Raw genomic sequence first — 13,096 nt, 5'->3', positions numbered from 1 at the left:
TTTTAAATTCACCTTTTGCAAGGTTTTATATTTTTGTGTATGAGGTTTCAGAGTAACATAACTTAATAAGCTTTTTTATTTGTAAAGTCATGCGTTTGAAATGGTATCCTTTTAAATTTTTAACAGACTTGATATAGGTTAGTGAATGTTCTTTTTTCATTTGCATTTTTCTCTAGCTTCTAGTATATTTTTGCTGTAAGGAAGCGAAAGTGTTACCATAACATTTCTCTGTGTATCAGGTAATGGACAGGTAAATGTGTAATATGTGAATTTGCTCTCAGACTGTTGTTATTGTGAGGCGGAGGTAACATTTTGATTCTTCTAACTCAGAATTGTTTAAAAAAAAAAAATCCTTGACAATCTGTACTAGTAGTCTTGAGCTTAGAGGAACAGAGCCACTATTGCTTTTTTCTTCTTAGGCCCCAGCAATATAACTGGTAAAGTCTAAACTATAACTGATAGACTAATCCATAGGCTGAGGAAAAAATAAGAGATATCACAGGCCTTTTTTTGCCTTGTGTTTCAATTATTCCCTCCTAGGATGCTTAAGCTCCACATTAGAGCACCAAGTGGCTTCTCATCACCAGTCCTCAAATAAAAGTAAGAAAGTAGAGGTGATTGATCTAACTATAGACAGTTCATCAGATGAAGAAGAGGAAGAGCCATCTGCCAAGAGAACCTGTCCTTCCCTATCTCCAACATCGCCACTAAATAATAAAGGGTAAGTGCTGAGATCTTTTTATTAAAAAAGTCATTGTGACAGTTAATTTTGAAAATAGGATTAAAAGATCTGCCAAATAAAATGGTTATGCACGATTGTAAACAGTACAGAGAATGAGTTGGATTGTTCTCAGTGTATTTATTTCTTCAGTTCACTTCAATTGCTAAGTCATGTCCGACTCTTTGTGACCCCATGAACTGCAGCATGCCAGGCCTCCCTGTCCATCACCAACGCCTGGAGTTCACCCAAACCCATGTCCATTGAGTCAGTGATGCCATCTAACCATCTCATCCTCTGTCATCCCCTTCTCCTGCCCTCAATCTTTCCCAGCATCAGGGTTTTTTCCAATGAGTCAGCTCTTTGCATCAGGTGGCCAAAATATTGGAGTTTTAGCCTCAACATCAGTCCTACCAATGAAGACCCAGGACTGATCTCCTTTAGGATGGACTGGTTGGATCTCCTTGCAGTCCAGGGAACTCTAAAGTTCTCCAGCACCACTGTTCAAAAGCATCAATTCTTCCGCGCTCAGCTTTCTTTATAGTCCAACTCTGACATCCATACGTGACCACTGGAAAAACCATAGCCTTGACTAGATGGACTTTGTTGACAAAGTAATGTCTCTGTTTTTTAATATGCTGTCTAGGTTGGTCATAACTTTCCTTCCAAGGAGTAAGTGTCTTTTAATTTCATGGCTGCAATCACCATCTGCAGTGATTTTGGAGCCCAAAAAAATAGCCACTGTTTCCACTGTTTGCCCATCTATTTCCCATGAAGTGATGGGACCAGATGCCATGATCTTAGTTTTCTGAATGTTCAGCTTTAAGCCAACTTTTTCACTCTCCTCTTTCACTTTCATCAAGAGGCTTTTTAGTTTTTCTTCACTTTCTACCATAAGGGTGGTGTCATCTGCATATCTGAGGTTATTGATATTTCTCCCGGCAATCTTAATTGCAGCTTGTGCTTCCTCCAGCCCAGCATTTCTCATGATGTACTCTGCATATAAGCTAAATAAGTAGAGCGACAATATACAGCCTTGACGTACTCCTTTTCCTATTTGGAACCAGTCTGTTGTTCCATGTCCAGTTCTAAGTGTTGCTTCCTGACCTGCATATAGGTTTCTCAAGAGGCAGGTCAGGTGGTCTGGTATTCCCATCTCTTGAAGAATTTTCCACAGTTTATTGTGATGCACACAGTCAAAGGCTTTGGCATAGTCAATAAAGCAGAAATAGATGTTTTTCTGGAACTCTTGCTTTTCTTAAGGGGCTGGAATAATGCATTAAAGGGGTCACTTGGATATGATATTCATCATACCAAAAGATGGTTCTAGTACAGTGTTTCTCAAACTTGAATATGCATCAGAATCACCTGAAGGGCTTATTAAAACACATTGTTCTCCTGTACCTCCATGTCTGATTCAGGAATAGGAACAGAAAATGTTTGGGCTTGATCTTAGGTCTCCTGCATTGAAGGCAGATTTTTTTTTACCGTCTGAGCCCTAATGAGTTCTCAGGCGATCCTAATGCTGGTCATAGGATTTTAAATATTTACTCAAACTAGAAAGTGTATGCTGTGAAATTAACCCTAAGTTGAGTGTGTTAAGCAAAAAGCAGAGAAGTACCAGGTAAATGCTTTAAACCTGCCTCAGGATGTGCAAGACTGGCAGTGAAAGTGGTCCAAGACTTACGCTGCAGTACACAGTGCTTTCCAGTTTGCAGGCTCATTTCCCATACTTCCCATTAGTCTCACGTCAGTAATAATGTACCTTGGTTATGCCTCAGTTCACTTCATGAAACGTTGTTATCTGTGTTATGTAAAACACCCTGTGCTAAATATAAGTGGTAATACAGTGAGTTAGTACAGTCCCACCCTTAAAGAGTTTAACATTTTGAAGAGGATGGTAAAATAAGTAGCGGACTCTATAGCCATACTCTTAAACAGACTGTTGGTCTCTTGAGACACTTCGGAGATTCTCAGCAAAGGACGTCTTGTGTTGCTGAGGCACAGTTGTAGCACACAAAAGGTAAATCTAGAAATAGATGTGACCCCTTTTAGGTATATATTAGGAGAGTTATGTGGCCTGATGTAATTGAATAGGAGCTATTTAGAAAATATTCCAACACACTAGTGCCTGAAGGAAGAATTTAAGTGAGAGGAGAAAAGTCTGCAGAAAGCATTGATACAGATTTCAAGGTTTAACACCAGACCAAGAACAGGTACTTTGATGCTTGCAGTCAGATTATTTTCAGGCTTGATATTGTTTCATGAAATGAAAAGATCTTCTATTTGAGTATATTTGTAGTTACAGGAAAGTTGAAATTTCAACATTAAAAGAGTACAGTTGTGATAAATGTAGCTCCTCTCTTGTTAAAGGACTTTGGCTATTTCAGGAATCTTTATAATACAACTAAACATGTTATACAGGTTGATGTTTCACTCTAGAGTAGCTTATCTCGTCATACTGGTGGGAATAAAGATATTAAAAGCAATATCATTATTCTAAATGAAATGGGTATTTAAACACTAATTTTACTTTATATTCTACTTTGTAAACATTCACCATTGATGCAGCCTACCTTGACAGCTGTTAGCCAACAAGCCTGACCTTGTTATTACACCAGCTTCTTTTTAAAATCGGGGGGTGTTGTGGGGAGTCAGATTATCGAAAGCAGCATAGTTAGAACAAATATCGAATTTTGATTCTAAGATTTTATTTTAGATTTTATATTTAATATATATACTTACGGGGCTTCCCTGGTGGCTCAGATGCCTGCAGTACAGGAGACCAGGGTTCAATCCCTCGATCAGGAAGATCCCCTGGAGAAGGGAATGGCAGCTTACTCCAGTATTCTTGCCTGGAGAATTTCATGGACAGAGAAGCCTAGTGGGCTAATTTATACTTAAATACATATTTTTAAATGGTGTGACTATATTATATTTAACATGTGCTTAGTTGCTCAGTCATACCCGACTCTTTGAGACTGCATGGACCATAGCCCTCCAGTATGACCAAAAACACGTTATTATTTTATTACTTTGAATGCCATTTTAGCACTATTAAAATTTATTTCATAAATCTGGATGTATAAATATTTCATGGATTAAGTGCATCATTATATATACATAAGTTCTACTCTTAAGGATATTGATAGTAGTCATATATAGGTAAACATTTTTCCTTAAAGGAAATGTTTTTTGAGTGTTTAGAAATCTAATATTTCTTCTTTGAATATTTGCTGTGCTGTTTCTCCAAAAATAGCTTGTTTATTATGTTTGGGAAATTACATTAGATGCATTAACTACTTGAGCTTCCCAGTGACTAATTGAACCCAGATAGAGTATTTGCAAATGCCAAACCTTTCTTTATTTTCAGATTTAAAAACAAGCTACCTGAAAGCTTATGATTTTTTTTTTAGTAGGATAACACCATATTCAATACCAGTGCCCATTTTTCAGTAATGACTAGCCTACAAATAGAAACCTAAACCCAGCATATTGGATATGTTATTGTGCAGTGTGAAGGTGGAAATCATTTTAGAATACAGTTACAAAATTGGAAGAAAAAGAGCCAGCCAGGAAGTAGAAAGAGGCAAACATTAGTAAATGTAAAATATTTTGCCGTCTTCAGCCACTGAGTGTTTAGTATTCCTCCAGAAATTTCCTTTGCTCTTTGGTATACCAAGATGTTTTTCAAAGACTAGCGTTTCAACTGCTTTTGTCTCTCTTGTAATCCTTTATAATCCCTTGAGTATTGTCAGAGGACATAGCTAATGGAAAATGGTACTTTCTGTAGATGTAAGAAGTTTAATTAAGTTTCCATTAGACAAAACAATTTTATGAGATGGATGAGAGTATGTTTTATACTTCATATGCCATTCATAAAAACAAGGTAGCACATCATAACTAGAACGCTGTTCCTGGAAATCCAGCCTTGCTTGGCATCGTTAGAGATATTCTCTACCATTGAAATTGCATCTCCATACCCCCAGCACTTTACATGAACTTTTAAATGCAAAAGACAGCCTCTGTCTGTCTCTCTGTTTTCTATAACATATCTGATGGCCTCTTATATGTTTGGGATAGCATATGGCCCTTATGACTTCACACAGGACTATGAGAATCCTTTTTCTTTTCAAAATCATTTTAATTCTCCCTTTTCTTTTTCCTTTATTACATCCCCCTTTTTGCTTTTCATTAATTTTTGGTAAAGAAAAAAGTACTTAACTACTCAGCTACTTAAACATTTCCCTCTATTCTCCCCAAATCCCTCTTTGTTCTTTTTTCTTTTTCCATTTCTACTGTCCTCCCTTTAAAAACGCTCCATCACCTGTTCATTTTGGAGGATCTCTACTCCTTGTCTTGCTGCCTTCATTCATTCAGCAGACCTTTTATGCAAACAGCATTCCTCGTGACTGTGCTGGGCATTAGGTATTCCAAGATAAACAGTACCTAGTTTTTATTCTCCTAAATCTTACAAGTCTGAGGGCCAGCTGTTAACTCTTCACTGCTCAGATTGCTTCATTCCCCTAGTCTTGTTAGATGTGTTTTCTTTGCAAGGATTTACCTATTCTTTTACTTGCCAACACCCTAGTACTTATTTTTTAAAGGTTTTAGAATTTTGTCTGCTATACTTTTCACTTAGATTTCATTGAAGTGGCTCAACTATGCCTTCGGCCTGCATTCTAAGAGGGTAGATGGTGTTCCGAAGACAACATGTGATTTATGAATGTTGGATAACATTGCATCCATCTCTTTTCCTTATAGCCTCTGAAAGCTGCTATTAAGTATACAAATTATTTCCTAATAATCATGGTAGTCTAAATTATATATTGTTTTGCTTTTGTTTTTATTTTCAGCACAAAAACTGGGATTCATTGTGAGATTCTGCCCTTTTATTAAACTTAAGTTCAACTGACTCATGAAAATTTTGCAAACCTTTTTTTCTTCTAGCATACTGAGTCTTCCACATCAAGCATCTCCAGTGTCCCGTACCCCAAGCCTCCCTGCTGTAGACACAAGCTATATTAACACATCCCTCATCCAAGACTACAGACATCCTTTCCACATGACACCCATGCCTTATGACTTACAAGGTGAGTTACCCATTCTGTGTTGCCATATAGCATTATAAATGCCTTTGATCTATATAGTCTTCTTCTGGATAAGTTTAAGAAAGATTGAAAGATCAGGGATAGAGGAAGTTGGAATCTAGGAAGGTGGGAGAAATGTATACTCCAGACGTAAATAAATACAGACTCCATTTCCTGTTAGTACCTTCATCAATAGCCAGTGTTTCACTACCAGTGGTAAAAATACAGAAATGATCTCTGGGTTTTTTGTACTTCAAAGTAGTTGGCAATTGGCTTTTGAATGGTTTCCAGGATGTTGCTTATGTTGCTTTGAATTTTTATATTAATGAAAATTATTTTTGTTCCCCGAATCTGGTTATAAGGCAGCACACATTGTGGGTAGCTATGATGTATTATCTTTTAGACAATGCAGAATTGAAACATTGGAAAGTTTTAATTTTTGTTCTGGTGAACCCAGTTTCTTCTTTTTGAAAGTAATTTGAAATGTCATTATAATCATTTCTACAATGTATTTTGAGTTCATAATAGTCATTTATATTATCAAAAAGAATTACTGTTGTCATGTATCGTTGCAATTTAATAATTTTGTATATTAACCATATAATCTAAGAACATTTTTTAAATTATAGAAAGCCATATTTTCTCATTGTAGAAAATATAATACAAAAACACAGCGTGGAAGTTTCTCTCCATCCCTTCTCTACAGTGAAATTCAGGGTCACTGGCAAGGATTCTTGGGAGCTGAAATATTTGAGTGAATTCTTAGTGAATGTTGTGAAAACCGTGTTTCAGCTCTGTCCAATAGAACTTTCTGCAACTAGGGGAATGTAATCTGGCCAGTACAGTAGCTGCTGAGCTACATGTGGTTACTGAGCATTTAAATGTGGCTAGTGTGACTAAAGAACTGAGTTTTTCATTTTATTTAATCTTAGTAAATTAAATAGCCACATTAGGTGGTTAGTAGCTACTCTATTAGTCAGTGTAACCCTGTTTCTCACCGCCCATTGCCAAACTCACTGTCAGGAACCAACGTTCTATACATTTTCAGATCCTTATGGTATAATCTGTTCTAGTGTAGATAGTGGTAGTGGTGGTAGTTTAGTCACTAAGTCAGGTCTGACTTGTGACCCCACGGACTATAGCCTGCCAGGCTCCTCTGTCCATGGGATTTTCCAGGCAAGAATAATGGAGTGGGATACCTGCCATACTTTGGAGGTATCCCCAAAGTATTTGTATTGTCATATTTTTATCTACATCTGTGTGTTGTACTTTTCTTCAAGTTTAGATGTCATACTGAGGGATTTTATTCACATTGGTTTATTTGCTCTTCATCACATTACACACTGGGCAATGTGGACAAGAATGTGAATTGGAAGGGGCCAGCTTAAGTGACTTCCCTGCAGCCAGGGATGAGAGCTGGTCCTCCACGCCAGCGAGACACTCCCTCGGGTCTCTTCCCCTCTTGTGTCACTAGTCTCTGAGTTAGAATCCAGTACAGACAGTGGGAAGTGAAGGAATTTGAGGAAGCCAATCTGTCTTCCAACTTGCTTAACGTCTTTTAACTTCAAACTTTCTCATCCGCAAAATGAGACCGAATAGAATTGTATACCTCGTGAGGTCCTTGTGTGGAGTAGGTTAGATTGAAAGGTAACTTCATGGGAGCCAGTAAGAGCGTTTGGTGCAAAGTGCTCAGTCAGTTTAAGGGGTTGGTGTTTGGATCTGAATGGGGCAGCAATGGCCCAAGTCCCATAGATGGCATCACCGGGAGTGCACACCTTTGCTGAAACTTGGACTCCAGGCTTTATAATCTAGAGACGGGAGAGATCTAAAATATTCAGCTCAACTCTTCATGTTTAAATAAAATGCTAAATGAATTTAGAATTCGCTTTTAAGATATTGTCTTTATTTTTGTAGTGTTGGGGCATTTGGGAGGCTTGCTTTTTTTCCCCCCCCCCAACTGAAATAATTTTTTCTTCTGCAGGGTTAGATTTCTTTCCTTTCTTATCAGGAGACAATCAGGTATGTTATATGAAAAAAAATTGTTCTTTTAATTCTACATTAAAATTCTTAAAAGTATAATATGTAGCTAAGAGAAAGAACATAAATTCCCTTAGAAAATTCAGAGTTGTTATACTCATTATTCTTAAGGTTTTAAAAATTTAAATAAAAGTCCCTTTCTTTCAGCTGTGCCTGAATATATTAAGTACAGTGTCTGTTTCCCAGTACTTTTTATAAAGAAACAGGGCAGTGGGTCATATTGAATGACAAATTTCTTAGCCAGATATCTCTAGGAGGGGACGTAGTCTGTCCTCTTTCCTGCATATGCCTCTTCAAGAATAGCATTATGAGAATTGCTTGCAGTACAGATTAAAACAAAAACCAATATTTTGATCCCCGTCCCCAGTTTCAGATACAAAAATGTCTCAGCGATGTGCTAATAAAAATTAAAAAGGTCAATGATGTGATCATTATATAACACCATTTGATTTTGCAAAATGTTTTACTGAATATTTCAGAAACACCAGGTACTTAGAATATGTTAAACTTAGGACTTTGTTCTGCTGAGAGAAGAGAGTTTATTAATTTATGACAATAATTAACTTTATTTTCTGTCTTTTTTTCCTCCTCCCTAGCATTATAACACCTCCCTCCTTGCTGCTGCAGCAGCAGCAGTTTCAGATGATCAAGACCTCTTACACTCGTCTCGGTTTTTTCCGTATGCCTCCTCACAGATGTTTCTCGATCAGTTAAGTGCAGGAGGCAGTACTTCTCTGCCAACCACCAACGGAAGCAGTAGTGGCAGTAACAGCAGCCTTGTATCCTCCAACAGCCTAAGGGAGAGCCATGGCCACACTGTCGCAAATAGGAGCAGCACGGACACAGCAGCCATCTTTGGCATCATACCAGACATTATTTCATTGGACTGATCCCCACGCCCCTGCTGCTCCCATCCCCACCCCAGATTAAAGGAACTTGGCAGAAAGAAGAGAACTTTGTGCTATGTTTTACCTTATTCTGTTTAGAAAAGTACACAAGCGTGTTTTTTTTTCCTTTTTTTAGGGAAAAAATTAAAAGAAATGTACAGAGAACAAAACTATATTTTCAGTTTTACTTTTGTATATAAATCTAAGACTGCCTGTCTGAAAAAAAACACTTGTAAAAAAAAAAAACAAAAAAAAAAGGAAAGAAAAGAAAAAAAAAGACAAAAAAAAAAACCAAGTACCCACAAACCACCTTTGGTTCATTTTTTCTGGATTCTGAAGATTTTTTTTCATCGTTTGTCCTATGGTTTTGGTTTTATTTTAGTTCAATGGCATTATTTTATTTGCAATAACAGAAAAGGAATTGCATGTATGAAGTTTTAAATTGTGGGCTTTTCTTTGTTGTGGGGAGGGGGCCGGGGGGGGGATAGTTTTAATTTCCATTTTCTAAAAATGACAGACTTGGATTCTCTTTGTGTGCATATTTTATTCAGCCTTAAGTTATAAATCTCATCTGTCGCTCTGCATTCCCTGTGTATTTTCAGGACATAGCTTGTAGGTGTGTGTGTTCAGTGTGTGTGTCTGTGTGTATTTTTCTGTCGTTACTGTTCCTTCTCCCGAGTTTGCATTCAGTTGATAAACCAGTTGCCTGCTTCTTTCAAAGTGCTTTGAAGGTCTTGAATTCACATATGAGCGTCTTTATCAACTGTCCCAATTGCATGTTCTCCATCACATATTCTCTCTTAATTGCTAGATGCCCCCTGAGAATATGTTTCAGAGATTGGAGTAAAGCTGTCTGGGTAAGGAATAGGCTTAGTCTAGTTCTTTATTCTAAATTTGGATTGCCAGTATTATGTGTTTAAACCAAGTCTGTGAACACCTGCTATTTTGGCCACAGGGTAACAAATTTTCCTGTAAGATCGTCATACCAAAGTAGGAAGTAAAAATAGCACAGAAATCCCTGTTGGGTATCATGTGCAGCTGACAGAGGTAAGGCTACATCACCTCAAAAAAGAAAGACAGACAGTCAATTATCCTTAAAAGTAAATTCTCTTCAGAAAATAGAGTGCACCATACATGTCCGTCTGTAGAAATCTATCATCTGATAAATAATTGAAATTCAAAATGGGCTTAATCCTTATTCATTTTCATTCTCTGGTTCTAACTGTAATTAATTTTAGCCTAGTAATCTTGTTTTTTTTTTTTTTCTTCACTTTTTAAATACAAGCATGACATAGGAAAGTCAGATTCTTTTAAGAATTCATGGATCAGTCTGATCTATCCTTACTAATAATGGAACATGTAAATATATTGAAAACTGTTTTTCAGGAAATGAGTGAGGGTTGGAGGGAAGGAAAAAGTGATTCTACTTGTGTTCCAAAATCCTCGTCAGAGAAGGTATTAACGTTCTTCAGGTAATATCTGAAGGTGTCAAAAATATTTTTTATCTGATTGAAAGGTTTAGCAGGTTTAACAGAAAAGATAAAGAAGGGGCATAATGATTACCAGTTTTCCAAACTGGATTTTTATATCACAACTGTTAATATTCTCAGAGTTGTTCTCAGAGTTGATGAAGGACCACCTTTGTGTATAAAATTGTCATATTTTAAACCTTACAGTGGTAACAAATTGACCTACTTTAATCCAGTTAGAATTCAAGATGGCTATGTCTTCAATTGTATGATAAAATTAATGGCTCACATGACTGTGTGGCATCTAAAAATACCTGTTTTTACAGCATCTCTCTGCCACCAAATTGTTGACTTGAATTTTGAAAAACAAGTTGGTATTGATATGTATATGTGTGTGTGTATATATGTATTTATAGACAAGTGTGTGTGAGTAACAAGTGAGTTATATAGTCTTCCCTACGCATGTGTATTCCACACATACATGGCTGAGTTATAGTCACTAAACAACTTGCAATAAAAAAAAAATTCATTGTCAGTTAAAACAGGAAATAGTTAAGTTTTTAAACGAATCTGGTGTTATGGTGAGTAAACACTTTAGAACTCTCATTGCCATGTTAACTTAGGCTAATATCTAATAGTATTATAATTTGTGTCTAATTCAGATTGGGATAGAAATTACTTAAATTGTAGGGAGTTGCTTCTTATTTCACATTGTAATAGGAAATGTTTCTATTAATTCAGCTACCTAAGATAAAATGAATAGTTTTGTTTTTTTCTTTTTTTGTCGTTGTTAGTGGTCTCAGAATTCTGATCAATAACTTTGTGTATGATGCTGAATTACGAACTGTTTGAATGATCCAGTTGAAAACCCGTCCCTCTACTTTCTTCAGCCCAGTTTTGGAGAGAGTTATTTTCCCTCAGTGTCTTGCGTTATACCAATCTAAGGGAAGAACAGGTAACAGGGAGAAATAAATGTCTGTCTGGTAGCTTTGGTCGTCTCCACAGGAGCAACTAACCGTTCAGTTGTCTTTTTATTTTAGTTCATTCCACTCTAAGCAGTTTGTTCCCTTCAGTTGTTAACTTTCTCAAATGTTGCAGTAGTAGTAGCTATTACTCTGTTGGTCTCATGGCCGATGTTAATCAATCAGACTTTTATGATCCATAGTAATTATTAGTGGAGTAATGCACTGCATCTTCATCTTCTAAGTTTTGTTTTTTTTTAAAGCACAGTTGTTTCTTTTTTCCCTAGCCAACTATCACTACCACGCGCCCCGCCCCCGACCCCCTACCCTGGCATAGTGCTAACACTGACATGCTGTCTGTGGACAAATGACGATTCTCAGAATCTTTAGTCGAGTTACCACCATCCCCCTTGCCTTGGTCACTCATAATAGGTGTGCATATGTTTGTGTTTCTGTACAGAACTGTGGGTGTGTGTGTATACGCACACACACCTTTAGTATAATAGCTGTTTGACTAGCAGGGTTGAAGTGGCTTTTAATTACTTTGTGGGCATTACTGAACACGTTTTTAAAACTATCTGGACCTTAACCATGCCACGCTTGGTTGACTAATTTATTTTGAGCATTAAAATTTTTCTACTGTTAATTTAGACATTATCACAATTCTCTATTACTGACTTAGAAAAGATATACTTAAGCTTCTGAGAAATGTGATTTCTTGGCCGATATTTCTTTGAGTCAGATGTCTGAAACTGAATGGAAATATATCCCAATTTTAAATTACTAATTGTAGAAAGAACATTGTTTTTAAACAATTTTAAACATATAAAACACTTCAAGATCTTTAGGACTTTAAAGCACATTTGAAATTATTTTAGTAAGATGTTAGTAAGAATTTTGTTTTTTCAATACATGTTGGATTCTGTTTTTTTAATTAAAAGAAAACACAAAGCTTAGATTTCAGAAAGAGGGAGGGAGACTAGCTGGTGGTTCCAGAGTGTGCTGCTGTTAACTGTTTAATTAACAAAGGGGAAAAATGTATATAAACAGATATAAAAGTTACCATAAATTCCATGAACTTAAATCTGTGATTCATTGCCTTAAAACTTTCTCTCTTAGAATTTCCATACCGCATGCCAAACCAGTAAAATGGCTTTTAAAAATGTATAGTAGACCAATGTCAGTTTGTATAAAAGTACCAAGTGAAAATATTTATTACATGCATTGGAAAAAAAAAATTGTTTACCTATTGAATGTTACCTGTTTATGTAGAGCTCTTTAGATGTAATAAAAGAAAAACCTTCAGTTAATTTGTCTTCTGTAAAGTACACTGCTGGGTATACGAGGGGACAGTCCCTGTGAGAAAAAGTGACAATGCTTTGTGCTTCCAGAGCCCCTTTGATGCAGAGATTTCAAAGCATGACAAGTAGTTTATTCTCTTGCAACATGCTTTGAGGTAAGTCATGAATATACAGCTGTCATTCCCCTTTCTTACTGAAACGTGGCTAGCTTTGTAGTGAACCACAGCATTGGTTTAGTTTTAAATCTGTTTAATTAATTTGCAATTTGACTGTTAAGAGCACTGTGGCCTTTTTGCAAACCATACTAGGCACTAGGTAAACCAATGTTAGGAATGAGCATGAAACCCAGGCATGGGGTCCTTGTCAGAGCCTTATCTGGGGTATATTTTTAAATTAGAACACATCCCAGGATCTTGGTATCCTACCCACTGAACACCCTTAGAACACAGAGTCAGTGGACATGAGCCCCAGGTTCTAATGGCCAGTACATACCACTTAGGTGTCTTTGGCAAGTTATACTTCAGATTCCTGTTAGACAAATGAGATTCATAAAACTTGCCTGGAAGCCATATGAGTACCACCCAGTAGCGTATAAAGGCCAAGCTTTGAGGGACTGGACCCTCATTTACTGT

The 13,096-nt window shown here is 36.7% G+C and overlaps 1 protein-coding gene across 2 annotated transcripts in view; it reads left to right on the top strand.

Moving 5' to 3' along the window:
• Positions 1–12,473, top strand: part of PIAS1 (protein inhibitor of activated STAT 1) — a 129,029-nt gene extending 116,556 nt beyond the window's left edge. For both annotated transcript variants that reach the window (XM_018053602.1, XM_018053601.1), the window contains exons 11-14: positions 541–721; positions 5,669–5,811; positions 7,790–7,827; positions 8,442–12,473. In XM_018053602.1, coding sequence (XP_017909091.1) covers positions 541–721; positions 5,669–5,811; positions 7,790–7,827; positions 8,442–8,735 — 656 coding nt within the window. In that variant the 3' untranslated portion in view covers positions 8,736–12,473. The remainder of the gene's footprint in view (positions 1–540; positions 722–5,668; positions 5,812–7,789; positions 7,828–8,441) is intronic.

This window comes from Capra hircus, chromosome 10, assembly GCF_001704415.2.
Source record: "Capra hircus breed San Clemente chromosome 10, ASM170441v1, whole genome shotgun sequence".
NCBI lineage: Eukaryota > Metazoa > Chordata > Mammalia > Artiodactyla > Bovidae > Capra > Capra hircus.
Note: the sequence above shows the minus strand (reverse complement) of the source record. Positions and strands in the feature narration are given on the sequence as shown.